Below are 26,721 nucleotides of genomic sequence, written 5' to 3' on the forward strand. Positions count from 1 at the left end.
TTTCACCTGGATTGAAACCTGGAAAGGTTCCCATACTGAGCAAATCTGAGAACAACTGGTTCTTGCATATTTATCGAAAGTTAAAATAAATCCAAAGGTGGTGTGTGAACTTAAAAGAAACAGAAAATATTGGAAACACAGGTAGGCAACATCAGTGGAAAGAGAAGGTTAATATTTCAAATCAGACTGTTCTGATGCAGGGTCACGTACCTGAAACTTTAACTCTGTTCCTCATTCAACAGATTGCACCTCACCTGCTGAGTACTTCCAATATTTTATGTTTTTATTTCAGATTTCTAGAATCTACCTTATTTTTATTTTCACTTACTGGGAATTTTATACAAGAACACAAGAAAGTACAGGCAGGAGCAGGTCACTTGTCCCCTGAAGACTACCCTGTTATTCAATATGATCATGACTGATCTACCCCAGGCCTCAACTCATGCTCTACGTAGCCCTCAATTCCCAAGTCTTTCAAGAAACTATCTACCTTCTCATTAAATACCTCCAGTGATCAAGCCTTCACAATTTTCTGGGGTTGACATTTACAGAGATTTACTACCTGTGTGAAGAAATTCCTAACCCTCTGTTTTAAATGACCAATCCCTTCTCTTGTAACTATGTTTCCTTTTTTGAGACTCTTGCATTAGTGGAAGCATCTCAACATCTACCCTGTCATGCCCCCATAGGATGTTAATGTAGGATTGTGCAGAGCTGGTCTGAGGAAATAGATGAGCTTCTACGCGACTGCTTTGAGACAGTGGACTGGTCCATGTTCAAAGACTCAGCTGCCAGCTTGATGAGTATGTCACCACCATCACGGACTCTATTAGCAAGTGTGTTGAGGACTGTGTACCAAAGAGGACAATATGGGTGTTCCCAAACCAGAAACCATGGATGAACCAGCAGATCCACTCCCTACTGAAGTCGAGGACTGCTGCATTCCAATCAAGTGACCCAGACCTTTACAAGAAATCGAGATACGACCTCTATAAAGCTAACAGAGATACCAAGGGGCAATACCAGTTCAAAATAGAATCCCAGAACAGCCATCAGTTGTGGCAGGCTTACGTGCTATAACGGGCTACAAAATGAAGTCGGGCAGCATAGTCAATAACACCGCATCCCTTCCTGATGATAATACATTCTATGCACGTTTTGAACAGAAGGGGATTGGTTTGTCATCACCCACCCTGACAGCCTCCAATGCAACTGAACCCATGGTCACCATCGAGGATGTAAGATCAGTCTTCTGGAGATAGAACCCAAAGAAAACATCTGGCCTGGATGGTGTCCCTGGCTGTGTCCTCAGGTATTCTGCTGATCAGCTGGCGGGGGTATTTGCAGACATACTTAACCTCTCCCTGCTTTAATCAGAGGTTCCCATCTGTTTTAAGAAGACCACTATCATCCCGGTACCTAAGAATAACAAGGTAACATGCCTTAATGATTACCGACCGGTGGCTCTGACATCCACCATCATGAAGTGCTTCAAGAGGTTGGTCATGGCTCGCATCAACTCCAGCATCCCAGACAACCTCAACCCACTGCAATTCGCCTATCGCTGAAACAGGTCTACAGCGGACACCATCTCCCTGAACCCTACACTCATCTTTGGAGCATCTGGACAGTAAAGACACCTATGTTAGACTATTTTTTATTGACTACAGCTCTGCCTTCAATACTATAATTCCAAGCAAACTCATCACAAAACTCCAAGACCTAGGACTCAACACCTCCCTCTGCAACTGGATCCTTGACTTTCTAACCAACAGATCGCAATCAGTGAGGATAAGCAGCAACACCTCCAGCATGATTATTCTCAACACTGGTGCTCCACAAGGCTGCATCCTCAGCCCTCTACTCTACTCCCTATATACTCATAACTGCTTGGCCAGATTCTGTTCTAACTCCATCCAGTTTGCAGATGATACCACTGTAGTGGGCTGTATCTCAAATAACGATGAGTGGCAGTACAGGAAGGAGATAGAGATCTTAGTGATATGGTGTCATGACAACAACCTTTCCCTCAATGTCAGCAAAACAAAAGAGCTGGTCATTTACTTCAGGAAAGGGGGTGGTGTACATGCTCCTATCAACATCAGTGGTGCTGAGGTCGAGAGGGTTGAGAGCGTCAAGTTCCTAGGAGTGAACATCACCAATACCCTGTCCTGGTCCAACCACGTAGATGCCAAGGCCAAGAAAGCTCACTAGCGCCTCTACTTCCTCAGGAGGCTAAAGAAATTTGGCATGTCCCCGTCAACCCTCACCAATTTTTATTGATGCACCATAGAAAGCATCCTATCTGGATGCATCACAGATTGGTATGGCAACTGCTCTGCCCAGGACTGCAAGAAACTGCAGATAGCCCAGCATATCACGGAACCCAGCCTCCCCTCCATGGACTCTGTCTATATCTCTCACTGCCTTGGTGAAGCAGCCAGCATAGTCAAAGACCCCACCCACCCAGGTCATTCTCTCTTCTCCCCCCTCCCATCAGGCAGAGGGTACAGGAGCCTGAGGGCACATACCACCACGCTCAAGGACAGCTTCTATCCCACTGTTATAAGACTATTGAATGTTTCCCTTATACAATTAGATGGACTCTTGACCTCACAATCTACCTTGTTATGACCTTGCTACCTGCACTGCACTTCCTCCATAGCTGTGACACTTTACTCTGTATTCTGTTATTGTTTTTACCCTGTACTACCTCAATGCACTGTGTAATGAATTGATCTGTACGGACAGTATGCAAGACAAGTTTTTCACTGTACCTCGGTACAAGTGACAATAATAAACCAATACCAATATGTTTCATCAAGATCACCCCTCATTCTTCTAAACTCCAAATAATACTGATCTACATTGCTTATGCATGAAAAACATTCTTTTCCTGCCTTAATCTCTGTGTGGATTTTTGTTTGAGGTTTATTTGTCTTCATGTCCATACCTTTTGTTTTTCCTTGGCAAATTCCCCCAAGGTTTAAGGTATAGATGAGCAGCTTAATCAGAGATCCCAGAAAGGAGCACAGGAGAGTTTAGGAGGGTAAGAGATAAGATTCCTTTATTAGTCACATGTACATCGAAACACACAGTGAAATGTATCTTTTGCGTACAAGTGTCGCCACGCTTCTGGCGCCAACATAGCATGCCCACAACTTCCTAACCCGTACGTCTTTGGAATGTGGGAGGAAACCGGAGCACCTGGAGGAAACCCATGCAGACACGGGAAGAATGTACAAACTCCTTACAGACAGCGGCTGGAATTGAATCCAGGTTGCTGGCGCTGTAATAGCGTTACGCTAACCGCTACAGTACCGTGCCTGCCCTCAAAATTTCTCAGTTGCTGTGGGTTTTGAACTTGTCACCAGTGCTCTTCCCCGGTTACCAAGCCAGTAACTTAACCACTGTGCTACCTCTAATTATAGATAGTTCTGCTGGGAGGAGCTGAGCTAATCTCACCATCATCCCTTCATCCTCAGTACCATAACCAACACTGCTCCACACCCACTTCCATAAAATACATCAGAATCAAGCAGTTTCAAGTAATTGCATAACCATAAAACATGACTCTTATTCAGTGTGCAAGTGGATATTTGGGCAACAATGTTCTCAGTTCTCCTGTGTCCTATCCAGGGATGGAAGCTCCATTGCAGTACTGAGAGAGTGATATACTTCTGGAGGTGTTGTCAGTCAAATCATACATTAAACCTAGGTCACTAAGACAGATTATATGGTCATTACCTGCTATCTGTGGAACCTTACTGTGTACAAATAAGTCTCTGCCTTTCCCACATAGTAACAATTTTTTCAAAAGTAATGAATTGTTTTTTTTAATGTTTTGGATTATTCCAAGTTGGGGAAGGTAATACAGAAATGGAAGTTATTTCTTTCAAGTTGCTTTCCTTTTCTGTTTCTGTTTCCAAATCTGTTTGTACCTGTTTACCGGTTTCTATCTGTGTACTTGTCTCTATTTCTATCTGTATATGTGAGTTATGTCTCTCTGGGTGCCTCACTCTTCCACCTAATCGAAACAGGGGCATTATGTGAAGTGCTTTGAATTGTTTTGAAGATATGATTGGGCCCAGCTTACCCATGGTGTTTCTTTATTTTGCTTCCCTCTAATAAATGATTGAGATAGATTGATTGCTCTCTTCTTCTTATCTTGTGATGCAGGTCCATCTCGTCACCTGTTCTGCTTTCCTCAGCTCTGCCAATAAATTTGAGTTCCTGGACTTGGGCTATGTAAGTAGGTGCAGTGAGCTGTGTGACATGAGTGGAGAGTAAATGCGTTCTAGCCCACAGAAATGGCTAAAAATTGGGATTAGTGCTGATATGGAGTTAGTAGATAGGCTATCGACAACTCGGTTTCCCATAAACAGTCACAAAAGCCCAAGATGGAAGCTTAAATATCCCTTTGAGTTTTCTTTATACGATGAGATCATATAACTGCCAGGTCCAGGTTTGATTTCCACTCTGGTGATTTCAATCAGGTCAAGGAGAGGAGCTGTATTTGACCTCACCACCCAGATTTTGAAGTGGAAAATTGTTCCTGGGTACATCCCATCACTTAGTGACCCACCTTCCACCCCCATCCCACTGATCGCCTAGTAGCCATCATTTCTTATTGATTCTTCAAAACCAACTGATCCTCTGGCACATCACGTTCTTCAATGTCCCCACTCACACACCTCTCCCTGCTACATTCCATCTTCCAGTCACCTCACCCACTCGAGTAAATCCATCCCTGAAGGACTCTCCCTATTCAATAATCATTTTTGCTTTTTACGCTCCTGATAATGCCAAAGGCAGATGAACTTGGAAAATGTAACTCTTTGGGTCATCACAAAATGCTCCTGAGCCAATGTGCCACTACCTGTGCACATTTTTAAGCAGGAGTCAAATCCAAAAAGCTCAGCCAGTGGTAGAACTTAGGAGCATCTTGAAAGGAGAGGCAATAGAGGAGCAGAAGTTTAGGTTTAAGAAAAGGAATTCCAGAGTTTGGAAGATTTGCCCACCAATGTTGAAGTGAAGAAGGTCTTTGTAAGAGACAGAATTGGAGGAGCATAGACATGCTTCTGAGGCTGGAGAGGCAAGGTCATGGGGCAATTTGAAAGTAGGAATGAGAATCTTAAAATGAACTCATAGTGGGACCAGGAACCAGTGTATATCAGGAAGTGATAGATGAGGGGTGTATATGATCATCTAGTGAAACATGATCATAATATGACAGACATTTGAATACATTTCAAAAGCTGCACAGATCAGTCAGAAACTGGACCACAAGAGCACAATTATTTTGTGGGTGGGACGGATTGACAATCCAAACATTTTTGAGAGCTACTCTTGTGAACAGGGAAGCCTTGAACTTCCTGAGAGGTCCTCTCCGTCATTCTCATTCCACTCAGATGTTGGACTCCTCACAAAGTCCACTAGTAGCATGCTAACTTTCTAGAATTTTCTAGTAGTTACACTTGGAATTCTGTGTATTTAACCTGTGTCAGGTTTGAACTGCACAGGTTCAGTGACTGCATTCATTTCAATGGTCAGTAACAGATCTGAGAGAGTTAAGATTTAGATCATTTTTTTTTTATTAATTGTGTTAAGAAATATATTTAAACATGTAATTGCTTTAATTATTTTGAAGTTGATTTTTAAGTTTCATTTTTCAATTTTTAAATATTTTAAAAGTTTTAACATGATGATTAATGTTGGGTAGGTTTTGACTATTTTTGAATGTTTGTGATGCTCTGTGATATTCACAGGCATGGAGTTATAGTCATAGAGTTATGCAGGACAGGAACAGGCCCTTCGGCCTACGCATCCATGCTGACCTTTATTTTGTCGATCTACATTAATCCCATTTGTCTGCATTAGGTCTTGTTTCCTTCTAAAACTTGCCTAGTTAAATGCCTGTCTAAATATCTCTTAAATATAGTGTTTGTATCTGACTCCACCATCTCCTCTGGCAGTAAGTTCCAGATATCAATCATTCAGTGTAAAAAAAACTTTCCCCTCAAATCCAGTGACCTGGGTTCAATTCCCGCTGCTGCCTGTGAGGAGCTTGTACGTTCTCCCCGTGTCTGTGTGGGTTTCCTCCAGGTGCCCCAGTTTCCTCCCACATTCCAAAGACGTACGGGTTAGGAGGTTGTGGGCATGCTGTGTTGGCGCCGGAGGCGTGGCAACACTTGCGGGCTGCCCCCAGCACATTCTCAGTAACGCAAAAAGACATATTTCACTGTGTGTTTCGATGTACATGTGACTAATAAATAAATATCTTATCTTATCCTCTCACCTTAAACCTATGCCCCCTATGCTGTCTTTTGATACCTCTTCCATGGCAAAAAGCTTCTGATTATCTACCCTCCCTATTCCTCTTCTATCAGGTCACCCCTCAGCCTCCTTCACTCCAGGGGATACAAACCCAGTCTATCCAATCTCTCTCCATAACTAAAGTCCTCCAATCCAGGGAACATTTTGGTGAATCTCCTCTGCACCCTCTACAGCAGAACCACATCATTCCTATAGTGTGGTGACCAATACTCCAAGTGCAGTCGAACCAGTGATTTGTAAAGTTGCAACATAATGTCCCACCTTTTATATTTTATGCCCCTACCTTCGGAGGTAAGCATGCAATATGCCTTCTTCACGACCCTATTGACCTGTTTTGCCACTTTCAGGGAATTTTGGACTTAAATCCCAAGGTTCCTCTATTCATAAACATTCCTTCGTGCCCTACAACTTACTGTCTATGTCCTACCACTATTTGATTTCCCAAGATGCATTACCTTGCACTTGTTGGAATTAAATTCCCTCCGCCTATGATCTGCCCAACTTTCCATCTGATCTATATCCTGCAGTAGCTTTAGACAACATTCCTCACTATCCACAACACCAACTTTTGTGGCATTCGAAGAGTTCTGATAGCTGATTCCACCTGGCCTTAACCAGCTGTCAAAGCTCTGCAGGGCTTCACTGATTAAAACTTGGCTTCATTGACTTGGCAGATATGTTTGTCTTTAGCTGTCATGAAGATCATTGCCAGCCAAAAACCATTACACAGCAACCTCTTCATCCAGAAAGTGCTGCAGATGCGGTAGTATGGGAGACGCGAGTGTGGCTGGCTCACTATTCACCATGATGGGGCTGATGGGAACATATCGCCAGCTGGATTCAACACACATCATAGAACTAGATTTGTTCATTTATTTAAAGCTAACTGTTGCAGTTTAACCCTCAGTATGAGACAGCAATGTGCATTAATGCAAACCCTCTGACATAGTTATCATATCTCCAGGAACATTATCAAACAAACTTTAATACCAAATCATACATGAAAATGATAGTCAGGTGACCAAAAACTGGTCAAAGGCCAGGTTTCAAAGAGATGTATAGGTCTCACAGGGAGGATTCTGATTTGAGACCCAATGACACCAGGCAAGGACAGTTTAGTTGTTTTGTGCTGCTTGAGGCCTTTGAGATCTTTTGCTTATTCTGTATTGTGCTGAGTCCTTTAATAAATGGAAGTGAGATTTGTTAAGGATATTTGGGGTGGGTTGCCAACTTTCCAGGGTTGACCTAACGTATGCAGGAATCGGAGATTAGTCCCCAGTACGTTGCCACAGACAATTTGTCGGAAAACACATAAGTTGACATAAAAGATTTCTTTTCCTAATCTTTGAACAGTTTTGTCTATTAGTTATTGAGATATTAGAAATGGGCTATTTGACCATGTGGAGGTAGAAGCGCTCATGATGAAACAACTACATCCAGCTAGAGTTGGCATCCCTAATCTAAAGGAAGAACTTCAGACTTTTTTTTACTTCTTTGTAGCAACTGATGGAGAGGCTGCAGAAGATTGTTAAACTACCCCATCACTTGAGGCCAACACAGAGCAGCAAGGTAAAATCAAAGTCATCAGTTCTGAACACTGACAATTGCACATCATTGAGTAAGTCAAATAGTTCAAGTTTAAACTGAGATAATTTCTTTTCCAGATCAACACAGAGTACAGGTCAGAGTTTGCAAGGTGTCTTGAACCTCTGCTCTTCCTGAACCAAAGGCGTTCTGGATCAGTGACAGGAGGTGGCTCAGGAACAGGAATTAACAATGGATCTGGAATGTAAGCTGTTCTAAAGACAACAACATTTCTGGAACAATATCTTAGATTTATATGGAGCCTTAAATATGGTAAAATTTCAGAACCTATAATAGGAGAGATGAGAGAAAGTTTTGTCAAAGAGACAGATTTTAAGGAGTATCTTAAACAAGAAAAGAGAGGTAAAGTAGTGGAAAGGTTCATGGAGGGAATTTAAGAGCACAGGTCAGCTGATAGCATGGCCACTAAAGGAGGAGCAATGAAATTAGGGGTGTACAAGGGAACAAGAGGTACCAGAAGTGGATGAATGGAAAGATCACGGCTTTTGGGCTAGAGGAGGTCTCATAGTTAGAAGGGGGAAGTCGAGGAGGGACTTAAAATCGGAAGTAATGATCAACAATCAAAATTACCATAGAACCAAGTAATCATTGTAGAGATGTGGGCAGATGTGAAGATCTATTAAAGTAATGGGAATTAGGAGATTGCTGGGTATTTTAGAAACTTTTGGTCTTGTATCAGTAAACATTTGAATTTAGAACATAGAACAGAACAGCACAGGAACAGGCCCTGAGGCCCATGATGTCCGTGCCGAGCACAATTCCAAATTAAACTAAATCTCTTCTGCCTGCACATGATCCATATCCCTCCATTCACTGCATATTTGAGTGCTTATCCATCTGCTTCCACCTCTACCCTTGGCAGCCTGTTCCACTCTCTGTGTAAAATAACTTGTCCCACACATCTCCTTTAAACTTTCCCTCTCTCACCATAAATGCACGTTCTCTAGTTTTTGACATTTCTACCCTGGGAAAAAGATTTTGTCTGTCTACCCTATCTATGCCTCTCATAATTTTATTAACGTCTATGAGGTTTTCCCTCAGCCTCTGATGCTCCAGAGTAAGCAACCCAAGTTTGTCCAACCTCTCCTTATACCTCATACCCTCTAATCCAGGCAGCATCCTGGTAAACCTCTTCTGTACCCTTTGTGAAGCCTGGAGAAACCAGAATTGAATACAATACTCCAAGTGTGACCTAACCAAAGTTTTATACGACAGCAGCATGACTTCCTGACTCTTATACTCGATGCCCTGACCAATGAAGGCAAGCATGCCATATGCCTTTTTTCCCCCTTACATAGTAGTTTTCCACATTACACAAAAGCAAAGATTATCTTTTGACACAGAATGGTTCTGAGGGCACTGTTGATGCTGTGGTATCTCCTCCAAAAGTCCCTATTTTGTACTTGGTTTTATTCTGCCTCTCACTCAGTCAGGCCCCGAGAAGTGGAGTACTTGATGAAACTTCTGCACAAACTATTCGGCTAAATTTGCCCAATTCGGAGTGTTTCTGATTCATTCATATGGCTCTTGATGTACGTAGGGCCTCGTAACTCATTCAGAGCCATCTGATTATACGAGTCTGGTAACATATTCACATTCAGCAAGTGCCCAAACACACGTTCCTATCTACTTTCTGAAAATGATATTCTGGTTCCATTCCTTTATCATCTGGCTACACAAAGCATCTTATTCTTCTATCTGCCACTCTTTCTTATTATCTTGCAAGTTCTTCAGTTACATGCCTTACCCAAAAGATATCTTAGCAACGAAAGCAAGAGAGAGGCCCTATCTATGAAACTGAAGAACCAGTAGAAGAAATAGGAGCTAGAATAGGCTGTATGATGCCACAAACACACTGCGCCACTCCGTACGTCGTGGCTATTTTTCCACCTTAGCCCCACTTTCCCACACTGTCCCCATATCACTTGATTTTCTTGGTATCTAGAAGTGTATTGATCTCAGGCTGAATATACTCAATAAATGAGCATCCACAGATTCTGGGTAGGGAATTGTAGAAGATTCACAACCCACTAAAGCAAAAGAACTTCTTTTTGATCCAAATCCTTAACAACTGATCCCTTATCTTCTAGCTCTTGGGTCAAGACTCTTCAGCCGATTGAAGCAACCTCTTAACATCTACCCTGTCAAACCCTCTAAATGTTTTATTTGTTTCACTGAGATCTCGTCTCATCTTTCAACACTGGAGAGAATGAAGGCTAATTCTACTTAAGTTATATAGGTCATTAGATTTAACCTTATTAAAGAGGTGAGAGTGTATAGCTGAGAGCTTTTCTATGGAGTGGTATCAACCTCCAATAATGAGGCTTTAGAATCATCTGCAATTCATCTTGGTTTTGCATGCAATATTTTGGGCTCACATCTGTGCTGCAAACACCTTTGCCCATGAATAACACTAAGCTAATGTGGATGAGTGTGCAATTCAGTGTACCAGATACAGCCTTTACTTGTCTAGAGTGGCACTGCATTCCTTCAGCTAACAGGTGGTGCTTGGGTAATCTAAATACGTGGAATAATTTTATTTCCAAGTTGTGGCTGCCAAATCTCACAGTTCTTGGAAATGTAGATATGAAACAGTGGAGAGCTGTGGTGTTGTGTGGGCCATGAGTGCTGGGCATGGTTACACATTCCAGAAAGCAGCAAGCCCACCTCAATCACTTTTTATTCTTTTCCCTGTCTTTCCTTTTTCAGACTCACACCAGAGTAATATTCATACTACAAGCCATTATTCAGTAATTCCATGAGATTGGTGGTTAACCTTCGGGACTATAACTACCTGCTCGATCCTCACCTGCACAGTGTGATTGGTCGGAAGCACTGTGGGAGTTACTGTCTTTAGAACAACCTGCTAAACCCAGATCCTGTTTACCCTCTCCAGTTACCATATAGAAATCCCACACCGTTATTTTGGAGAAGAGCAGGGTAGTGCTGCTCAATATTTATCCCTCAACTAACAACAGAATCAGGTTTATTGTCACCGAAGTATGTTGTGAAATTAGTTGTTTTGCAGCAGCAGTACAACAGAAACACAGACATAATCTGTAATTATGTTTTTTTAGGGTCTGACAGTGTGCAACTTGACTGCTATTTGTTTTAAATCAGAATAGTGGCTAGACTTCAAAAATACTTTGTTGATTGTAAAGTGCTTTGGGATGCTTTGAGGTGTGAAGGGTGTGATATAAATGCAAGTTCGTTCTTGTTTAACCTGTCTAAGATCACTTTGAACCAAGCTTTTAGTGCACTGAATTGTTCAGAGGATGAAACATCTTGAACACCACTGTCTAACCTTTTGCTTCATGTAACCTCTCAATATGGCAGCCTTTTATAGTCAGTGTGTTGGTACGGGCCCTACTGCACAGATTAGTGTGTTATCTTCTCTTTGCAAAGCAATGATGTGAATCCCAATTATTTTCCACATAAATCCTGTGCCGTGCTCAGCCCTGGTTTCTTCTGGGAATGATTGACAGGCATCTCCAGTGGCAGACTGAGACCTCAGGAGCAAGGCCTTGCCTGTTGCCACTATTTTTATCAGAATTTCAGGGAACTCTCTAGGACACAATTCACTGGGATTATTTATATTTAGTCTTGTTGATGTCAGTATGTCCCTCACAATGTGAAATAGTTACACAAGAACTCAGACAGAGGGGAACATCAAGGGGACTGGGATTTGGAAAAGGCAAGATTGCTGTGAGCGATTTCAGAGCAGAATCCTGTATTACTGAAAGACCGGAGACTAGAGGCAGTTCCTTTGCAGGTAGGTTGCTGATTATGGTTTAACTTGCTGATTTATACATTTGAGATAGTTGTCCTTCACGCTGTAATGGTTTACAACCTCTTTGCACATCCTTTACTGTTAGCTGTGGTTGCATAGTCACCAGCCCACTTTCACTTTGAGTGCAAACCTTTGTGTACTTGCTCCTATTTTTCAGTGAGAATTCACTTTTCCTATTAGTTATTTTCTGGTGCATTTTGTATCAAGTGTATCAGGTAAAGCTTTGCAGCAACCTCGAGCTGAAGGGATCTGAGGCAGCCCTGAATTTCCAGCCAGTTGGCTTTACCTCATACTTCCAGCATTTGGCTCAGTACTTCTGTTTCCTCATGAAAGCTTCCTCATGACTGAGAGCCAATGCACCCATAATCTTAAAATATAGTCTCTAGGATCATTTGCAACTATTTCCATGTGCTGTCACCCTCAACGCCAACTTCCCCAAACCTCCATCCCAACCTTAGATACTGTACTGCTACTTTGACAGTTCCATGTCTAGGTGTTTGTGATTTAGTAGCTGTCCCAATGGTTCAGTCAGTTTAGTCAGTGAGTAAAAGGAAATAAGGAGTCACATTTATATAGCACCTTTTGCATCCCTTTCAGGTCTCACCAAAGTGCTTGCAGCCAATAAAGTTCCTCTGAAATGTAGTCACTGTTGTAATGTAAATGAACTCTACACCCTAGAGTGACCAGTTTAATGTTCAGTCTGCAAAAGTTAATTACTCACATTTAGAAAATCAATTAAACTAAAGGAGGTGTGATCGATTGAGGAGTGGGTGGGGGTGAAACCGGCTAAAATTTATGTTCCTAACCACTCATCTAAAATGCTTGTTGGATTGGATTTAATTGTGTTGTCACCACAAATGAACAGCCTGCCAGCACTCGCTGTCTGGGTTGATACAAAGGAGAAAATAGAGACTTTTACTTATTCAGCATTTGCCAGAAGCCCAGGATATCTTAAAAAAAAATCTCAACATACTTTACAGCCAAATGTGTATTTTTTTTGAAGGTTAGTCACTCTTGGACTGTCTGGGAAAAATAGCAACTAATTTACACCCAGTAAGGCCACATAAACTGCAACATAATAATAGGAAGGTAATGTGTTTTAGTGCAAAAACTAAACTGCTGGAAGAACTCAGCGGAACAAGCAGCAACTGTGGAGGCAAAGGGAAGGCTGACATTTTGGATTGAGAGCATCGGGACTGAGAGTGCAGAAGGAAGATAGCCAATGTATAGGAGGGGTGAGGTAGAGGCTGGTAGGTGATAGATGGAACCAGATGGTGGAGGGGGGGGCCGGGGCGGGGTGCGGAAGAGATGGGGTGTGATGGGCAGGTGGAGCCAGGTTGGGGTGGAGGGGGAGGAGGAGGGAGTTCTAAGAATGAGGCTGGTAGGTGATAGGTGGAAGCAATAGAATAAAATAAGCTGATGGTGCAGGATGGTGGAGGGGAGGGGAGGATAGAGACTGAAGCTAGTAGGTGATAGGTGGACCCAGGTAGTGGAGGGATGATGGGTAGATGGAACCAGGTGGGAGAGGTGTTAGGGAAGGTCAACCAAAGGAGAAGAAACCCAGGTAGATGGGTATGTGGGTGATGGGTAGATGGAACCAGGTGGAGGAGGGTGATGAGTCCAGACAATGAGGGTGGGAGGGGTGGAAAAGGTAACCAAAGGGACAGAGAGCCTGGGTGGACTGGTGGGAGTGGAAAAGGAACACGGGGAGTGGGTTACCTGACTGGGCTGTAGCATACCCATACTGGGCTGTAGCATACCCATACTGGGCTGTAGCATACCCATACTGGGCTGTAGCATACCCATACTGGGCTGTAGCATTCCCATACTGGGCTGTAGCATACCCATACATGGTGCAGTTCTTCTAGCTTGCCTCACAGTGACAGTGGAGAAGCTGTTGGAAGGGGAAGGGGAGCTGAAGTGCAACCAGAATTTTCCCAGTGGTGTGAACGTTAAATGTTCCAATTTCTCCATCTGCTTAATCTTCCCCCTCCTGGTTCCATCTACCATCATCCCCTCCCCATCTGGTTCCAAGTATCACCTACCATCCTCTATCTCACCCCCTTCTTACTGCTACTCACTGGTAATCTTTCCTGTTCCCTCTCATTCTTGATGCAGGGTCTCAACCTGAAACATCAACTTACATATTTTGCCTCCACAGATGTTGCTTGACCTGCTGAGGTTCTGTTTAGAACTGTTGCATTTAATCTAGTGTGTAACTCTCCACATAAATGTTATTCTCCATATAAATTACCCAAATCCTTCAATTTAATTTTGTTTGGGATTATGTTTTAATAACATAAAACTCTATATCCAAAAAGCACATTTTTTTTCTTTTGCAGATTTTTACCTTCTGCCTTTAACTGTGTTCAATATTCTTTGCCTTTTTAAAACTAAAGGAACTTAGTGGGCACGAAGACATTTCCAGCTTCTGCCTCTCCTGCATCCCTGAGGGACATGTCCCTGACAAATGCTGTGACGTGCAAGCCTACCTCCCATCGCTACATTAGCACCAAGGTCCTGCTGGCAGAGGGAGGGCACAGCCCCTTCATGGAGCATTGCCGGAATTACGAGAATACTTTCAGGGTAAGGGAGGTTATGAATTCGGCAGCAGCCAGAAAACCAGGTTCAGAAGAAGCCCACAGCATCCAAAGGGCTTAGTGCTTTTAATTTCATATTGGACATCATCAGGCAGTGTGTCTTTTAGGCAGGTTATCAGCCCAGTAGAAAGAAGGATTTCCATTTTAATGCATCTTTCTTAACTTTGCAGTATCTCAAGGTATTTTGTAGACAATGTAGTACTTTTGAAAAATGTAGTATAAAAAGAAGTCAATCTGCCTAAGAGCTTGATGCTGCCACTTATAATTAACATCTGCAGCTACTGGTAAGCAGCTATTGTTCAGGAACACCAAATCATATCCAGTTATTGGAGCTGGATGACTCAGCTAAATGTCTATATTTTAAGGACCCGATCAGGGATCTGGTATTGCCATGCATATGTGGTATTACTGATTGGGTTATGCTATGTGAAATTCGACTTCTGGTCTGTAAAGTCTGAATATTCAGACTGTTTAGTGTCAAACAATTCAGAGCAGCAACACAGCAACCAGGAAGAAGTGGACAGATAAAACAGGATAATCTCAGGAGGCACACTTCTGTTAGGGTGAAGCAGGTGATCTACTTTCTGTTTGGTTCATGAAATAGTTGAATAGATACTGCAGTTAAGTTTTACAAAATTTAAACAAAATGTCATTGCATCCACTGATGTTGGATTCCCTAAAAATTGGAGAGTTGAGTCAGGAGTTCTCTGGAAAGCTTATGAGGGAGAAATTTTCTGGCTTAACAACACTAGCATCTCCGGTGCTTGACCAGGATTTACACAGGAATACTAGTGCAGAAATAGCCTCTTCAGCCCACCTGGTCTACACCACTCGTTATGCTGAACACAAGCCTCCTCCCACCCCTCTTCATCTCACCTTTCATGTATCCTTCTTAATTTCTCAGCCTCCTTTAATCTGGTTTCCCCTTCTGCCTTTTTTAGAACTCCCATATTTTTTTACAATTTGAGCAGTGAGATCTTTTACAACCATCCAAGAAGGGAGGTAACTATTGGTTTAACTTCTCATCCAAATCTCAGCTCCTCTATCACGGCAGCATTCCCTCAGCACTGCACTGGGAATTTGAGAACTTAACAAATATAAACTGGATCAGGCCATTTGTTCCTGCTTCTCTATTCAATGAGATCATGACTCAGTACCTCTAACCCCATATCCCTTAATATCTAAAAATCTATCAATCTCTTTTTTGAATAAGCTCATCCACTAAACCTCCACAGCCTTTTTGGGTAGCAAATTCCAAAGATTCACTACCCCCTTAGTGAAGAAATGTCTCCTCATCTCTGTCCGGAAAGGCCAATCCCTTATTTTGAGACTGTGACCCCAGGTTTCAGACACTCAGCTCAGGGAAACATCAACTCTGTATCTACTCTGTTAAGTCCCAAAACAATTTTGTACATTTCAATTAGATCATTTCTCATCTTCTAAACTGTGGACAGTTTAGGCCCAGTCTGCAGTCTAATATGATAAACCCTCCATCTCAGGAATCAATCTGATGAACCTCGGATCAGGCTAGATTATTAGTCTCCAGAGTGGGACTTCAATCCATGATAGCACACGGTTTGGGGGAACTACCCTCTGAGACATAGCTGAAAGATGAAACAAACCTGTAGAATCATGGCTTTGTACTTACAAACAAGAAACAATCCATTAAGTCATTGGTTCATGTTCTGTCTGCAGCAACGTTTACTGAATTAGAAATCTTGAGTTAGTGATGCAACATTGGAGGCACACTGGTATTCCATTGGTGACCATTCCACCCCACATATAAAATAAAACAAAGAGTTAATTTTAAATAAACATTAAAACACTGAAGGGAGGGCTGGATGAGCGTATGAAGAAGGAGGGAATAGAAAGTTAAACTGATATTTAGATGAGGAATGATGGAAGGAAGCTCAAGTGAAGCATAAATCCCATCATGGACTGGTTGGGCCAAGTGGCCTGTTGCTGTGCTGTGTATCCCATGAAATTAGGTAATGGATCACTAAGAATGCAAAAAGGGTATTTTTGGATTTTTAGGTTAATGGAGAAGGGGATTATTCAATGACCTGGTATAGGCTTCATGGGCTGAAATGCCTCCGGTATTGTTGGTAAATATGTATTTTAAGCAGAATGCTACAAACGGTTAGGAAGCATCAGAAAAGATACATGAGAGAACCATCAGAAATCATTTTGAGTAAGAAAAGCTCCTGGTGAGGGAAGGGATAATCTATTCATTTTGTCTAATTATTATATTGATCCCTCAATTGACCTAGTCAGTTAATTGTTTTATTAACCCAGGCCCTACAGACAGAACTACAGACACTGAAAGACCAGGTGCAAGAGATGCACCGTGATCTGACCAAGCACCACTCGCTCATCAGGACAGATGCAATGGGTGAGATCCTACAGAAGTCACTGCAAATGGATACTCAGATTTCCTCCCAGTACTCCTCTGTGGAGACCATGAGGACCATGTTTGAAGAGGTATGCTCCAGTCCGTACCGTTTTACTACCGAGGTTTTCTTGTGTGTTTTTTGTGCTTATCTAACAGAAGAATGTTACTTAATGTTTGGGAATTGAATGCTTTCCATTCAAGGACATTGTATAAGGAACAAGCACGCTTGGGTCAGAACATCCTACTTTTCACACCTCCACCAAGTATCATGCATCTCTTGGCCAATTAGTGCCTATGTTGGTGGCTCAGAAACAATAGTGGGCCATTAAGCTGTTTGAGGCTCTTAGACCATGGCAGTGTATCTTAACTCCATTCAACAGGCTTTGATCCAAATCTCCAAAACACGTAATCCATAATTTTCTATCTTGAAAGTTTCATGGCCCTGGGCATCACATCCCCTTGGGGGAGTGAATTCCAAGGTTCTCCGATCTTTTTGTGGAAAGTGCGCTTTCTGATTTAGAAATATAGGAACACAGAAAATAGGCTCGGGACTAGGCCATTGGGCCCTTCAAACCTGCTCCACTGTTCAATACAATTATGGCTGATTAGCTGTCTCAATACCATATTCCTGCTCTGTCCCTCAACCCATTGATGCCTTTTGCATCTGGAAATTTATCTATCTCCTTCTTTAAAATACTCAGCGACTTGTCCTCCACACCCTACTGTGGTAGCAAGTTCCACAGGTTCACCATCCTCTTGAGTGAAGAACTTTTTCCTCATTTTTGTCCTAAATTTCATTCTGGAATGGTATATCTAATTTTAAGAGAATTTTTCTGGACTTCTTACCAGAGGGCTTTGTGAAAGGTGCAATATAAACAGAGATCTATCTTTCTCCCTTTTCCCCACCATTATAGCTTCTGCCTCCTGAACTCCATGCTAAACCTCTCTACTGCACACTGTTCTTTTCCAACACTACTTAAAATCCAGTTCTCATATGGTCATAGAGTTATACCGCAGGGAAACAGGCCCTTCGGCCCAACTTGTCCATGCCGACCAAAATGTTCAACCAAGCTAGTCCCATTTGCCTGTGTTTAGGCCATGTCCCACTATCCCTTTTTTCTCCATGTACCTGTCTAAATGTCTTCTGACCAATGACATATCCTAACATTTCCTTCCTTAATTAGTGCATATTTTTGCTAATGTACCTTTGACATAATTTGAGGTATTTTATCTAAGTTAAGGGGACCAAATAAGTGCAAGTTGTTATGAAATATGTTGCATCTTTTAGATTACATATGAAGGATAAACTAATGCTTATCTTTCTGCTTTGGTCTTCAGGTTTGGGAGGAAACCTATCAGAGAGTTGCAAACGAGCAGGAGATTTATGAAGGTACTGATGTAGGTTATGTCCATTTCTCTTCCACACATTACTCATACACGTTGTTGTCTGGATTGTTTCTTCTAAATTCTTCTATTGTGGGAAGAAGAAATGATAGAATTTATTGTAGAGCTCAAACAGATAGGAGTTATAGTTTCAGCCAAATTTTGATAGGATTTGTCAAAGACTTCCCTAAAAAAAATGTCAGAATACCTGACCCAAATTGCACAACTACAGCAAGCTTAGTAAGACAGTCCCGCTGTAAGGTGTGTGCACCTTTTTGGTGAGGTAGCTGTGTAGTAAGATTAGACAGGATACGGAAACTAAAATTACTTTAAGAGTGAAATGTTTGGATCTTCGTGAGTCAATTACCATCTGCCTTGCATAATCTTATCTACTTATTTACAAATACCCTAAACATCCCTCCAGTGTTGGTGCACATTTACACCATCCACAAGATGCACTGCAACTCCCCAAGATGACTTTAGCAGCACCTCCTAAACCCACAATCTCCTTCATCTAGAGGGCAGCAGGAGAACAGAAATACCATCACCTAACTCCAGCTCCTCTCCAAGTACAATAACAGAATATATCTGTTTCCTCATTCCCACGCCACATTACACGCGACTAAAGTACAACCAGGATTCTTACACAGGTTCCACATTTTATTTTTAAGCACAACTTCATGATCTGATGCTGCTCAAGCAAGAGAACCTGTACCTAACGACAATCACCCGCCAAATCAGCCCATACATTCGCTCAATTGCCAAAGTGAAGGAACGCTTGGAGCCCAGGTTAGATATATCTGTTGTTACTACTTTTATTCTCATCATCACCTCTGTGCATTCCTTCCCCACCTCGCGACCCCCCCCCCCCCCCCCCCCCCCCCTGGAAGGTTCCCAGTGTTCCTGAGCTGGCTGTTATGGACATAAGCCACCCTCTGCTAGCCTTTCTTCATTAAAGACTGTTAACTGCTTTTCTGCTGTGAGGCATCACAGCCAGGGCTTATACTGACTCCAGCTAAACGCAAGTAATTAGTTCCAAGCAGAGATCGCTTTGTGATTGGAAGTGGGAACCCAGACTAATCGTGTTCTCATTGAATTTCTTTCCCAGAATGAGGTAGAGTAGATGCTGTAATCAGTCATTATTTTCTTCCTCTTACAAGCATCAAGGTTTTCAAACCCTAAGCTTGATGTTATTTAATCAATGCATCCTCATTACTTTTAAGTCTTAATGCTGTCTTGCATTATAGGCCTCTGTGTGTCACCAGAATTATGTAGGATTTACAGCACAGAAATAGCCCAGAATGATTATAAGCTCCACATAAGGTTCCTCCCACGCATCATAATTTAAGCCTAACTGTTTAACTTCCCATTCCCTTCTAGTAGAGTAGAATAGAATTTCATCCTTGACTTTATTACTGTTCTTTTAATGAAATTTGTACCTTGCTTGTTGTTGACAGACTTAAAGAGCCAAAGGAGATGAAGGATGACAGAACAGATAACATGCTGAAGATTTATGATGAAGGGTCTATTATGACTTCAGATGGACAGTACAGGTAGGATTTCATCTGCAAAGTTTCATGTATATCATTCCAAATGGCTCAGAAAATGTATTTAGTGAATACCAGGCCCATTTAGATCAGCAAAGATGTACATTTATGTAGCACCTGTTGTTACCTCAGGTCATCCCAAAGCACTTTACAGACAATTAAGTACTTTTGAAGGATACCCTTTATTGTATTTAGGAAATGTGGCAGGCAGTTTATGCACAGTAAGATCCCACAAGCAGCAATGTGAAAATGGCCAATTGTGGTTTCTTTTTCATTAATGTTAGTGGAGGAATAAATATTCACCAGGACACAAAGAAGAAGCCTCCTACTCTTTGAGAAAGTCCACACAATCTTTCACATCCATCTGAAGGAGTAAAAGGTTTCATCAGGAAGACAATATCTTAGACTGTTACGAGTCCTCTGTACTGCATGGAACATCGGCCTAGATTATGTCCTCAAGAACATAAAAAAAATTCTGCTGCAGGAACTCAGCAGGTCAAGCAGCACCTGGGGGGGGGGGGGGGGGGGTGCGGGGGAGGGAAGTCAGGAATTTTCAACATTTTGGGTCAAGGCCCTGCATCAGGTTCCAGAGTTCCTCCGGCAACTTGTTTTTTGCTCCAGATTCCAGCATGTGCAGTCGCTTGCCAGCATCAACCCACAAGAATGCAGTTTGAGCCCACATCACCTGACTGACAAAGCTACTGCTGTGATTAATTGAGCTTCATGATTTGTTCTTAACTAAAAAATCTGACCTGGCTGTGAAGGAGAACTAGATTTCCCACTCCTCATTATTGAAGGACTACTACAGCTGGAAAATACATTCACTCAGTTCAAATAACACAAAATATTTAGTTTTGTTCCATATCATTAAAGTCCATTCCAGCAACCTATTGGAGGAAGGAATGTGGAAACATACCCCACTATAGCAGTGAGTGGGACCATCCTGGGGTGACTTGCTTATAACAGTGGCCTGGCAGCTGCCCTGAGTGCAATTCCATTCCTACCATGTGTATGGTACAAAGTACTGACTTTGCAGGTGTGTTACTGAGCTATTATCACAGTGAGAGAGAAGAGCATCATAGAATCTTACAGCACACACAAGAAATAGTCATTTGGCCTTCAAAACTATGTGATGACTCAGAAAGACAATCCAGTAACTCCACTCCACCATTCTTTTCTCACAGCTCTCAATTTTTTTTCCCCTTTATTTATCCAAGTCTCTTTTTTAAAGTTACTTTTAAATTAGCCTCCACTCATTCCTTTTTCCAGCAGTGGTCTGCAGATTGTAACTTCGTGTAATAAGAAATTCACATCTCTCTTCTGGACCTTTTCCCAGAGCAGCTTAATTCAGAGTCCACTATTCATAACTGTTGCTTGTGAAAACTGTTTACCCTCTTCTCTACTAAATTATTTCCTTGGAAGAGGTCTCATTTATGGCTGTTTTGCATTCAGTCTATAGTCTATATTGAATTAATTGATTTCAAGCTAAGTGACTTCTGTTGGAATGCAGTTGGAGGGTGGGTGGTGAAAGAAGGGAAAGATGTAAAGTCAACCAGAATGTGTTTGTTTATAGTGTGAACATGTGGGCAGGTGGCAAAGCTGACACTTAAAATATTGTCAAACAGCCTGCTGACATTCAGTTTGTCTGCTCCTACCTGTAGAACAAGTACCTGGGCAAGACTCTGATAGCTGGATCTCAACGGGGATGGGGAGTAAAACCAGAAGAAAAGTGTAATATTTCAATTTTCTTTCAGGAATGACCTTGCTTGCATGAGTGAAGATAAGGAAAAACTGATTGACAACAAAGACATGGTTATTGACAACCGAACTCTAAATATTCTGTCCGAGGATTCTGAAGTGAAATGCAAAGACTTGTATCGCACAACAAAGCTGAAGAGTGGATTGGACAGCCCTGACAGAAAGGAGCTCACCTTATAGTACAGGAGCACAAGAGACACATCCTTCCATTAATAGTGACAGCTACAGATTGTAAATACAACATATTGATTTTACCATGGCTCTGGAAGCTGTTTCCTATTCATAAACATCACAGGTCTGGTTCACAACATTTTGCTTAAATACAAACCTCCTGGTTATGTACCTGTGGTTAAAAACATAAATATTTGGTTCCATTATCTTTCAGCAGAGAATAAATCCCAAGAGATGATGTCAGTTTGCTCATAATGTTTGTTTGCTTTTGCTCTGACCACCCATGTGTTTTATGCTTTCTTGCATTTCTGGTCACAGCATTACTTATTTGAACAAAGGCATGAATTATTATTACAGGATTCTTCTACAAGGAGCACCAATATAATGAAAGAGTGGTAAACCTGTGTAGATCTCAGGTTGATCAGACAGTTAGGAAGGCAAACGGTAGGTTAGCCTTTATTGCAAGACAACTTAACTACAACAGTTGAGACATCTTACTCCAGTTATATAAAGCACAGGTGATACCACTTCCATTGTAATGTGTATATCCCTACCCAAGGATATACTTGCAAGGGGGTGTAAATGAAAGTTCACCATATTGATTGGTGGGAGGCAGGTTTGTCAAGTAAGGCACCAAAAAGACCTCAAAATTCTTCAGGGGCATGAAAGGATAGATGTGGAACTGGCGTTTTTCCTGGCTGGGGGTCTGGAACACAGTGTCAAAATAAGGGATCCACCATTCAGGACTGAGATGAAAAGAAATTTCTTCAGCCAGAAGGTAATGAATTTTGGGAATTCACTACCCAAGAGGGCTGTGGATCCTCTACTGCTGAGTACATTCAATATTTAAAAATCTATTGATCTTTCTTAATCAAGAGATGTGGGGTTAGTGTGCGAAACTGACACTGAGATAAAAGATCTCTGCAAGCATTAGGAGCGGAATAGCCTGCTGTTTGTATATCTATGTTCTGATGATTAAAGCCAAGGATTTTTTAAAAGTATATTGCCCACCTCCCTCGAACCATGGATTTTTATTATTGCTTCAGGAGATTATCTGGCTGTGGTAATGGATAGGAGTTGCAGAGCTATTGAAAGAGAAATATCACTAAGGCCTGAATAGTTTGCTTCATGCAATAGCTGGTCCTTTTTTTGTTCCTCAATGTTATGCCCTTACTCCTTGTTAGTATTGTTCCACAGGTATGGCCAAGTGGTATACCATAGGTATACCAAGATACCTAAGATTAGGTATCTTAGCTACCTAAGATTTCCAAATCCTGATTTAAACGGGGAAAGAGGGAGTGAACACAAGGCATTGGGGTTGAATCCTTTGTTTGCAACCAGCTCAATTTTACTCTCTATTAACTTCAAATGAGTCCAATTCCCATTCTGCCTGATTTAGACATCCAATCCATACCACCTCATTCTTCTCTGGTGTACTTAAGTTAAAGTTGGGGCTCAAATGTCAGCAGAGAAGGATAATGAGCAGCACAACCAAGTCTGACCCTATCCTCAGCAGGTATCCTGGTAATATATTTTGCAACAAAACTTGATGGACGGTGATTAAGAGTAAATGAGCTGGCTGATTTTTTCCCCATTCATTGCTCTCTCTCTCCCCTCCCCTCATTTCCACAATATGGAAGTGCTGAGGTTAAAGTGACTGCCCAAGCCTGTTTGGCACCGAGATATGAACCAATTATTTCATAGAAGTGTTCACACCTAGTATGTGCATGCAATGTGGGCTTAAAAGCTTCACAATTACAAATGCCACATCACTTGAACTTAAGTATAAAAGATCATCCATAAAGTAAACAAGTCACTCAGAATATTACTGATTTTGGTTGAGTAAAGTACCAATTAACAATGGACACATGGGGCATGCATGTTTAAATACAATAATGAAGAATAAGCGAATAGCAAAGTGTATAAATTGCAAATGCTGTTAAAATAAAAATAGAAAAAAATATTGGAAAAGTACTGGTCAGTTAGCACCTGGAAAGAAAAGACTAATTCATATTCCAGGTGTACATACAAGCAAGTCTGATGAAGGGCACAAACCCTAAATCTCAACTTTTATATACCTACAGCATTATCTATTTTTGCCAGTAAAAGTAAACAGTAAAATAATTACTAGAAAACAACTAGTACTAAGGGAACAAGGAAATTGAAAAATGTTCTCTATTTTTCCTTAGTGACTGAAGGATAAAGTTTAAAGTTTCTGTCAATAAAACAGAAAAGTGACAATGAAGTTCACAAATCAGTAAACTTTGTCTCCTGCTTCTCCCTCTCTCTGATACTTTGGTCTTGCTACATTCCTGAAGCCTCTATTGTTTTTGCATCTAAATTAAGTGTTGGATGATTCTTCCTTTCTGGGAATATCATACCATAGAATTTCCTGAAAGCAACCTTAGACTCTGAACCTTGTGTTGGGATATGAATGGTAGCTAGGTTTAGGTGATGGTTGAAATAGTTACGTTCTGACTTATTACTACAAATCATGTAATAAAATTGCTTCACAAATGCAATTTATTTATATATTTAGAAAATGTTCTCAAATCTTAAGAAAAAAATGTAAAACATTGAAATTGCCACCACTTGTTCACAAGCAATCTAGCTTTTGGAATTGTAATTTTAAGATTATACCCCTCATCCTAGACTCCAATGCCATTGTGTAAACAAGCTCAATTCATGTCCTCGAGAAAGATATTGACCATACCTGCACAGCCAAATAAAAAGGATGATACCTGAGAAGAATGAGCAGGCAAAGATTATTTTCTCTTAAAAAGATTGAGGGGTAAATTGACAGAGGTCTTTAAAATTGTGCATAGGTTCAATAAGATCAACAGAGGTGTTTACACTCCAGTGAATCCTAAAACTAGAAATACAAGATCATCACTAATAAATCAAAGGAGAAATTTAGGATAATTTTATTCACTCAGGGTATTACTACATGGAATGACTGAATAGATGCACTTAAGGAAGCTCAATATATGCATCAGGAAGAATAGAAAAATAAAATTGTCAATAGTTTGGGGGGGAGTTTAAACACTAGTAAATGTCAGTTGGACTAAATGGTCATCATCTATGCTGTAAACACTGATTCCAGTTTACTTTGTGCTCTGTGCTGACTCAGTCCAAGCATAGCTGGGTAACACAACTGATGCCTGCTGAAAAGTGCACACCCAGTGATGGTAGGATCAAATCAGAGTTGGAGGTGAAGTTTGGATCATGGTTGAATCTTTCTGAAATGACAGGCTTTTCTAAGAACAATCATTTGGCAAGGAATTACAGAGAATGTTGTAGCCCTTGGCAATGTATCCCAAAGAATCAATGCTGAGGAAAGTGAAAAAACAAAGGTCAACTCTAAACTGGGGGATATGCTGTAGGCACCATCTCCAACTTTCCTCAGAGCTGTTTGCAAGCTAATAATTTTTAATACTTGCTGCCTCAATAAAAGGATTGTGCAACCTAAATTAATACTTGGCTCATTCATTGATATTGTTTTAACTAAAACAATTCAACATCTGTAACTTTCAAAGGCAACAACTGCTAGCTATGACAGTGATGGCCACATCCTGAATACAAGACAGTAAATTACTTGAATGTGGGGAATGTGTTCCCATCCTTCCCCAACCTCTACACATATACGTACACACATTCATGAACACAAATCCTAACTAAGCTTTCTTTAACTACCATGGCTAATTGCAGTTTCCCTACACCTAGTCTACATATCAAATGGGTGACACCTTGCTGTTTTTGATGGGTCACAGCCTTTACCATCGAGTCGTACAGCATGGAAACAGGCACTTTGGCCCAAGTTGTCTATGCTGACTGTGTTGCCCAGTGAGCTAATCTCATCTGCCCGCATTACCAGTTAAGTAACTAGAGGAATGTCTGTGTTTTTCAATGTTTCAATTTAATTTGGGAACCCATGCCCCCAAAAAATCATTAAGACATTGTAATGTTAATGCACCAAATCAGATAGCTGAATTATTTAATTTCTAATCACTGATCTGTTTGACGCAAGTCCATTACTTTTATTTGCTTTGTCTTCCCACTTAGCTCCTCTTGCAATCTTCCTTTTTATTTCTACCTTTACGTCAGTCAGTCCAGGAGGAAATAGAGGTGGAAAGCTTTGCCTGTGGCTGTCTTCCTATCACAATGCACTCCACGCAAAGCCAATACTATTCTGCCTTCCTATTCTGAGCATAATCCCAGGTTGGATTACCCCTTTGATAAATGTGGTTCACGGCTCTCAGCATAAAGACAGTTTACAAACAATTAATGGCCCCATCTTGGTTATCTATCCATGCTAGCATATCTGCTGCAGAATGATCTAACTAATCTTCCTCCTGTGCTATTCACCCAACCATTGCCCCTTCAGTTAATCAATAATCGCTAGTAACAGTACTTGCATTGAGCTTGAATAACAAAACAAGCCCTTCAATCCAACTGCTCTGTGCTAGGACCTATATTCTATACCATTGTAATTATCTCTTTTCAACCAGCCAAGTATATACTGTGGTTACTAGTACACTTACAGGTTGGGCATCCAAAAGTGAGCAACTCACCTACTACTGCCCCAAAACCTTTCCACCAAGTAGGAAGCACAAGACTAAAGCGTGATGGAGTACTCTATATCTGCACAGATGAATGCATTTCTAACCATACGAGAGATTCAACCAGCCCAGTTCATTAGCATTTTATCCATCGTCTTCTGCAGCACCTGTGCATTCACGTTGCAGTCTGCTGGATGCAGCAAGTTGCTTCTTCAACAGCAATATCTAAAGGCATGAACTCTACTACCTAGAAGGACAAAGGCAGCAGGCACATAGGACCACCCTACTGAAAATGTCCTCTCATATACAAAACTGTATATCCCAATCTTTGGAGTCCATCCATTCAAGATCCTGAAACCTCTGCTAACCACCATAGCTTAGATATCTTTACCTCTTCATTGCAAAGGTTCCAGACAGTGGCTTACAACCAACTTCTCAACCGTATTCAATGATGGGCTTTAAATGGATGTTAGCAGTCATGCCATCTGCAATGTGCCAGTGCTCATTGCAAGAGTTTAAATGTAGAAAGGCCACTTGAATGAGGTAGTGGACTACAGCCATAACAACAGAATAATGTCCA

At 41.4% G+C, this 26,721-nt stretch overlaps 1 protein-coding gene across 1 annotated transcript in view; it reads left to right on the forward strand.

Annotated features, from left to right (window-relative positions):
• The window catches only part of rnf207b (ring finger protein 207b), a 47,289-nt gene extending 25,590 nt beyond the window's left edge, over positions 1–21,699 (forward strand). Inside the window, exons 10-18 of the mRNA XM_052038999.1 lie at positions 4,180–4,248; positions 7,837–7,905; positions 8,001–8,125; positions 14,131–14,317; positions 16,627–16,812; positions 18,062–18,113; positions 18,778–18,895; positions 19,564–19,659; positions 21,408–21,699. Coding sequence (XP_051894959.1) covers positions 4,180–4,248; positions 7,837–7,905; positions 8,001–8,125; positions 14,131–14,317; positions 16,627–16,812; positions 18,062–18,113; positions 18,778–18,895; positions 19,564–19,659; positions 21,408–21,591 — 1,086 coding nt within the window. The 3' untranslated portion in view covers positions 21,592–21,699. The remainder of the gene's footprint in view (positions 1–4,179; positions 4,249–7,836; positions 7,906–8,000; positions 8,126–14,130; positions 14,318–16,626; positions 16,813–18,061; positions 18,114–18,777; positions 18,896–19,563; positions 19,660–21,407) is intronic.
• Positions 21,700–26,721: the final 5,022 nt, after the last annotated feature.

Source organism: Pristis pectinata, chromosome 26 (assembly GCF_009764475.1).
Source record: "Pristis pectinata isolate sPriPec2 chromosome 26, sPriPec2.1.pri, whole genome shotgun sequence".
Classification (NCBI taxonomy): Eukaryota; Metazoa; Chordata; class Chondrichthyes; order Rhinopristiformes; family Pristidae; genus Pristis; species Pristis pectinata.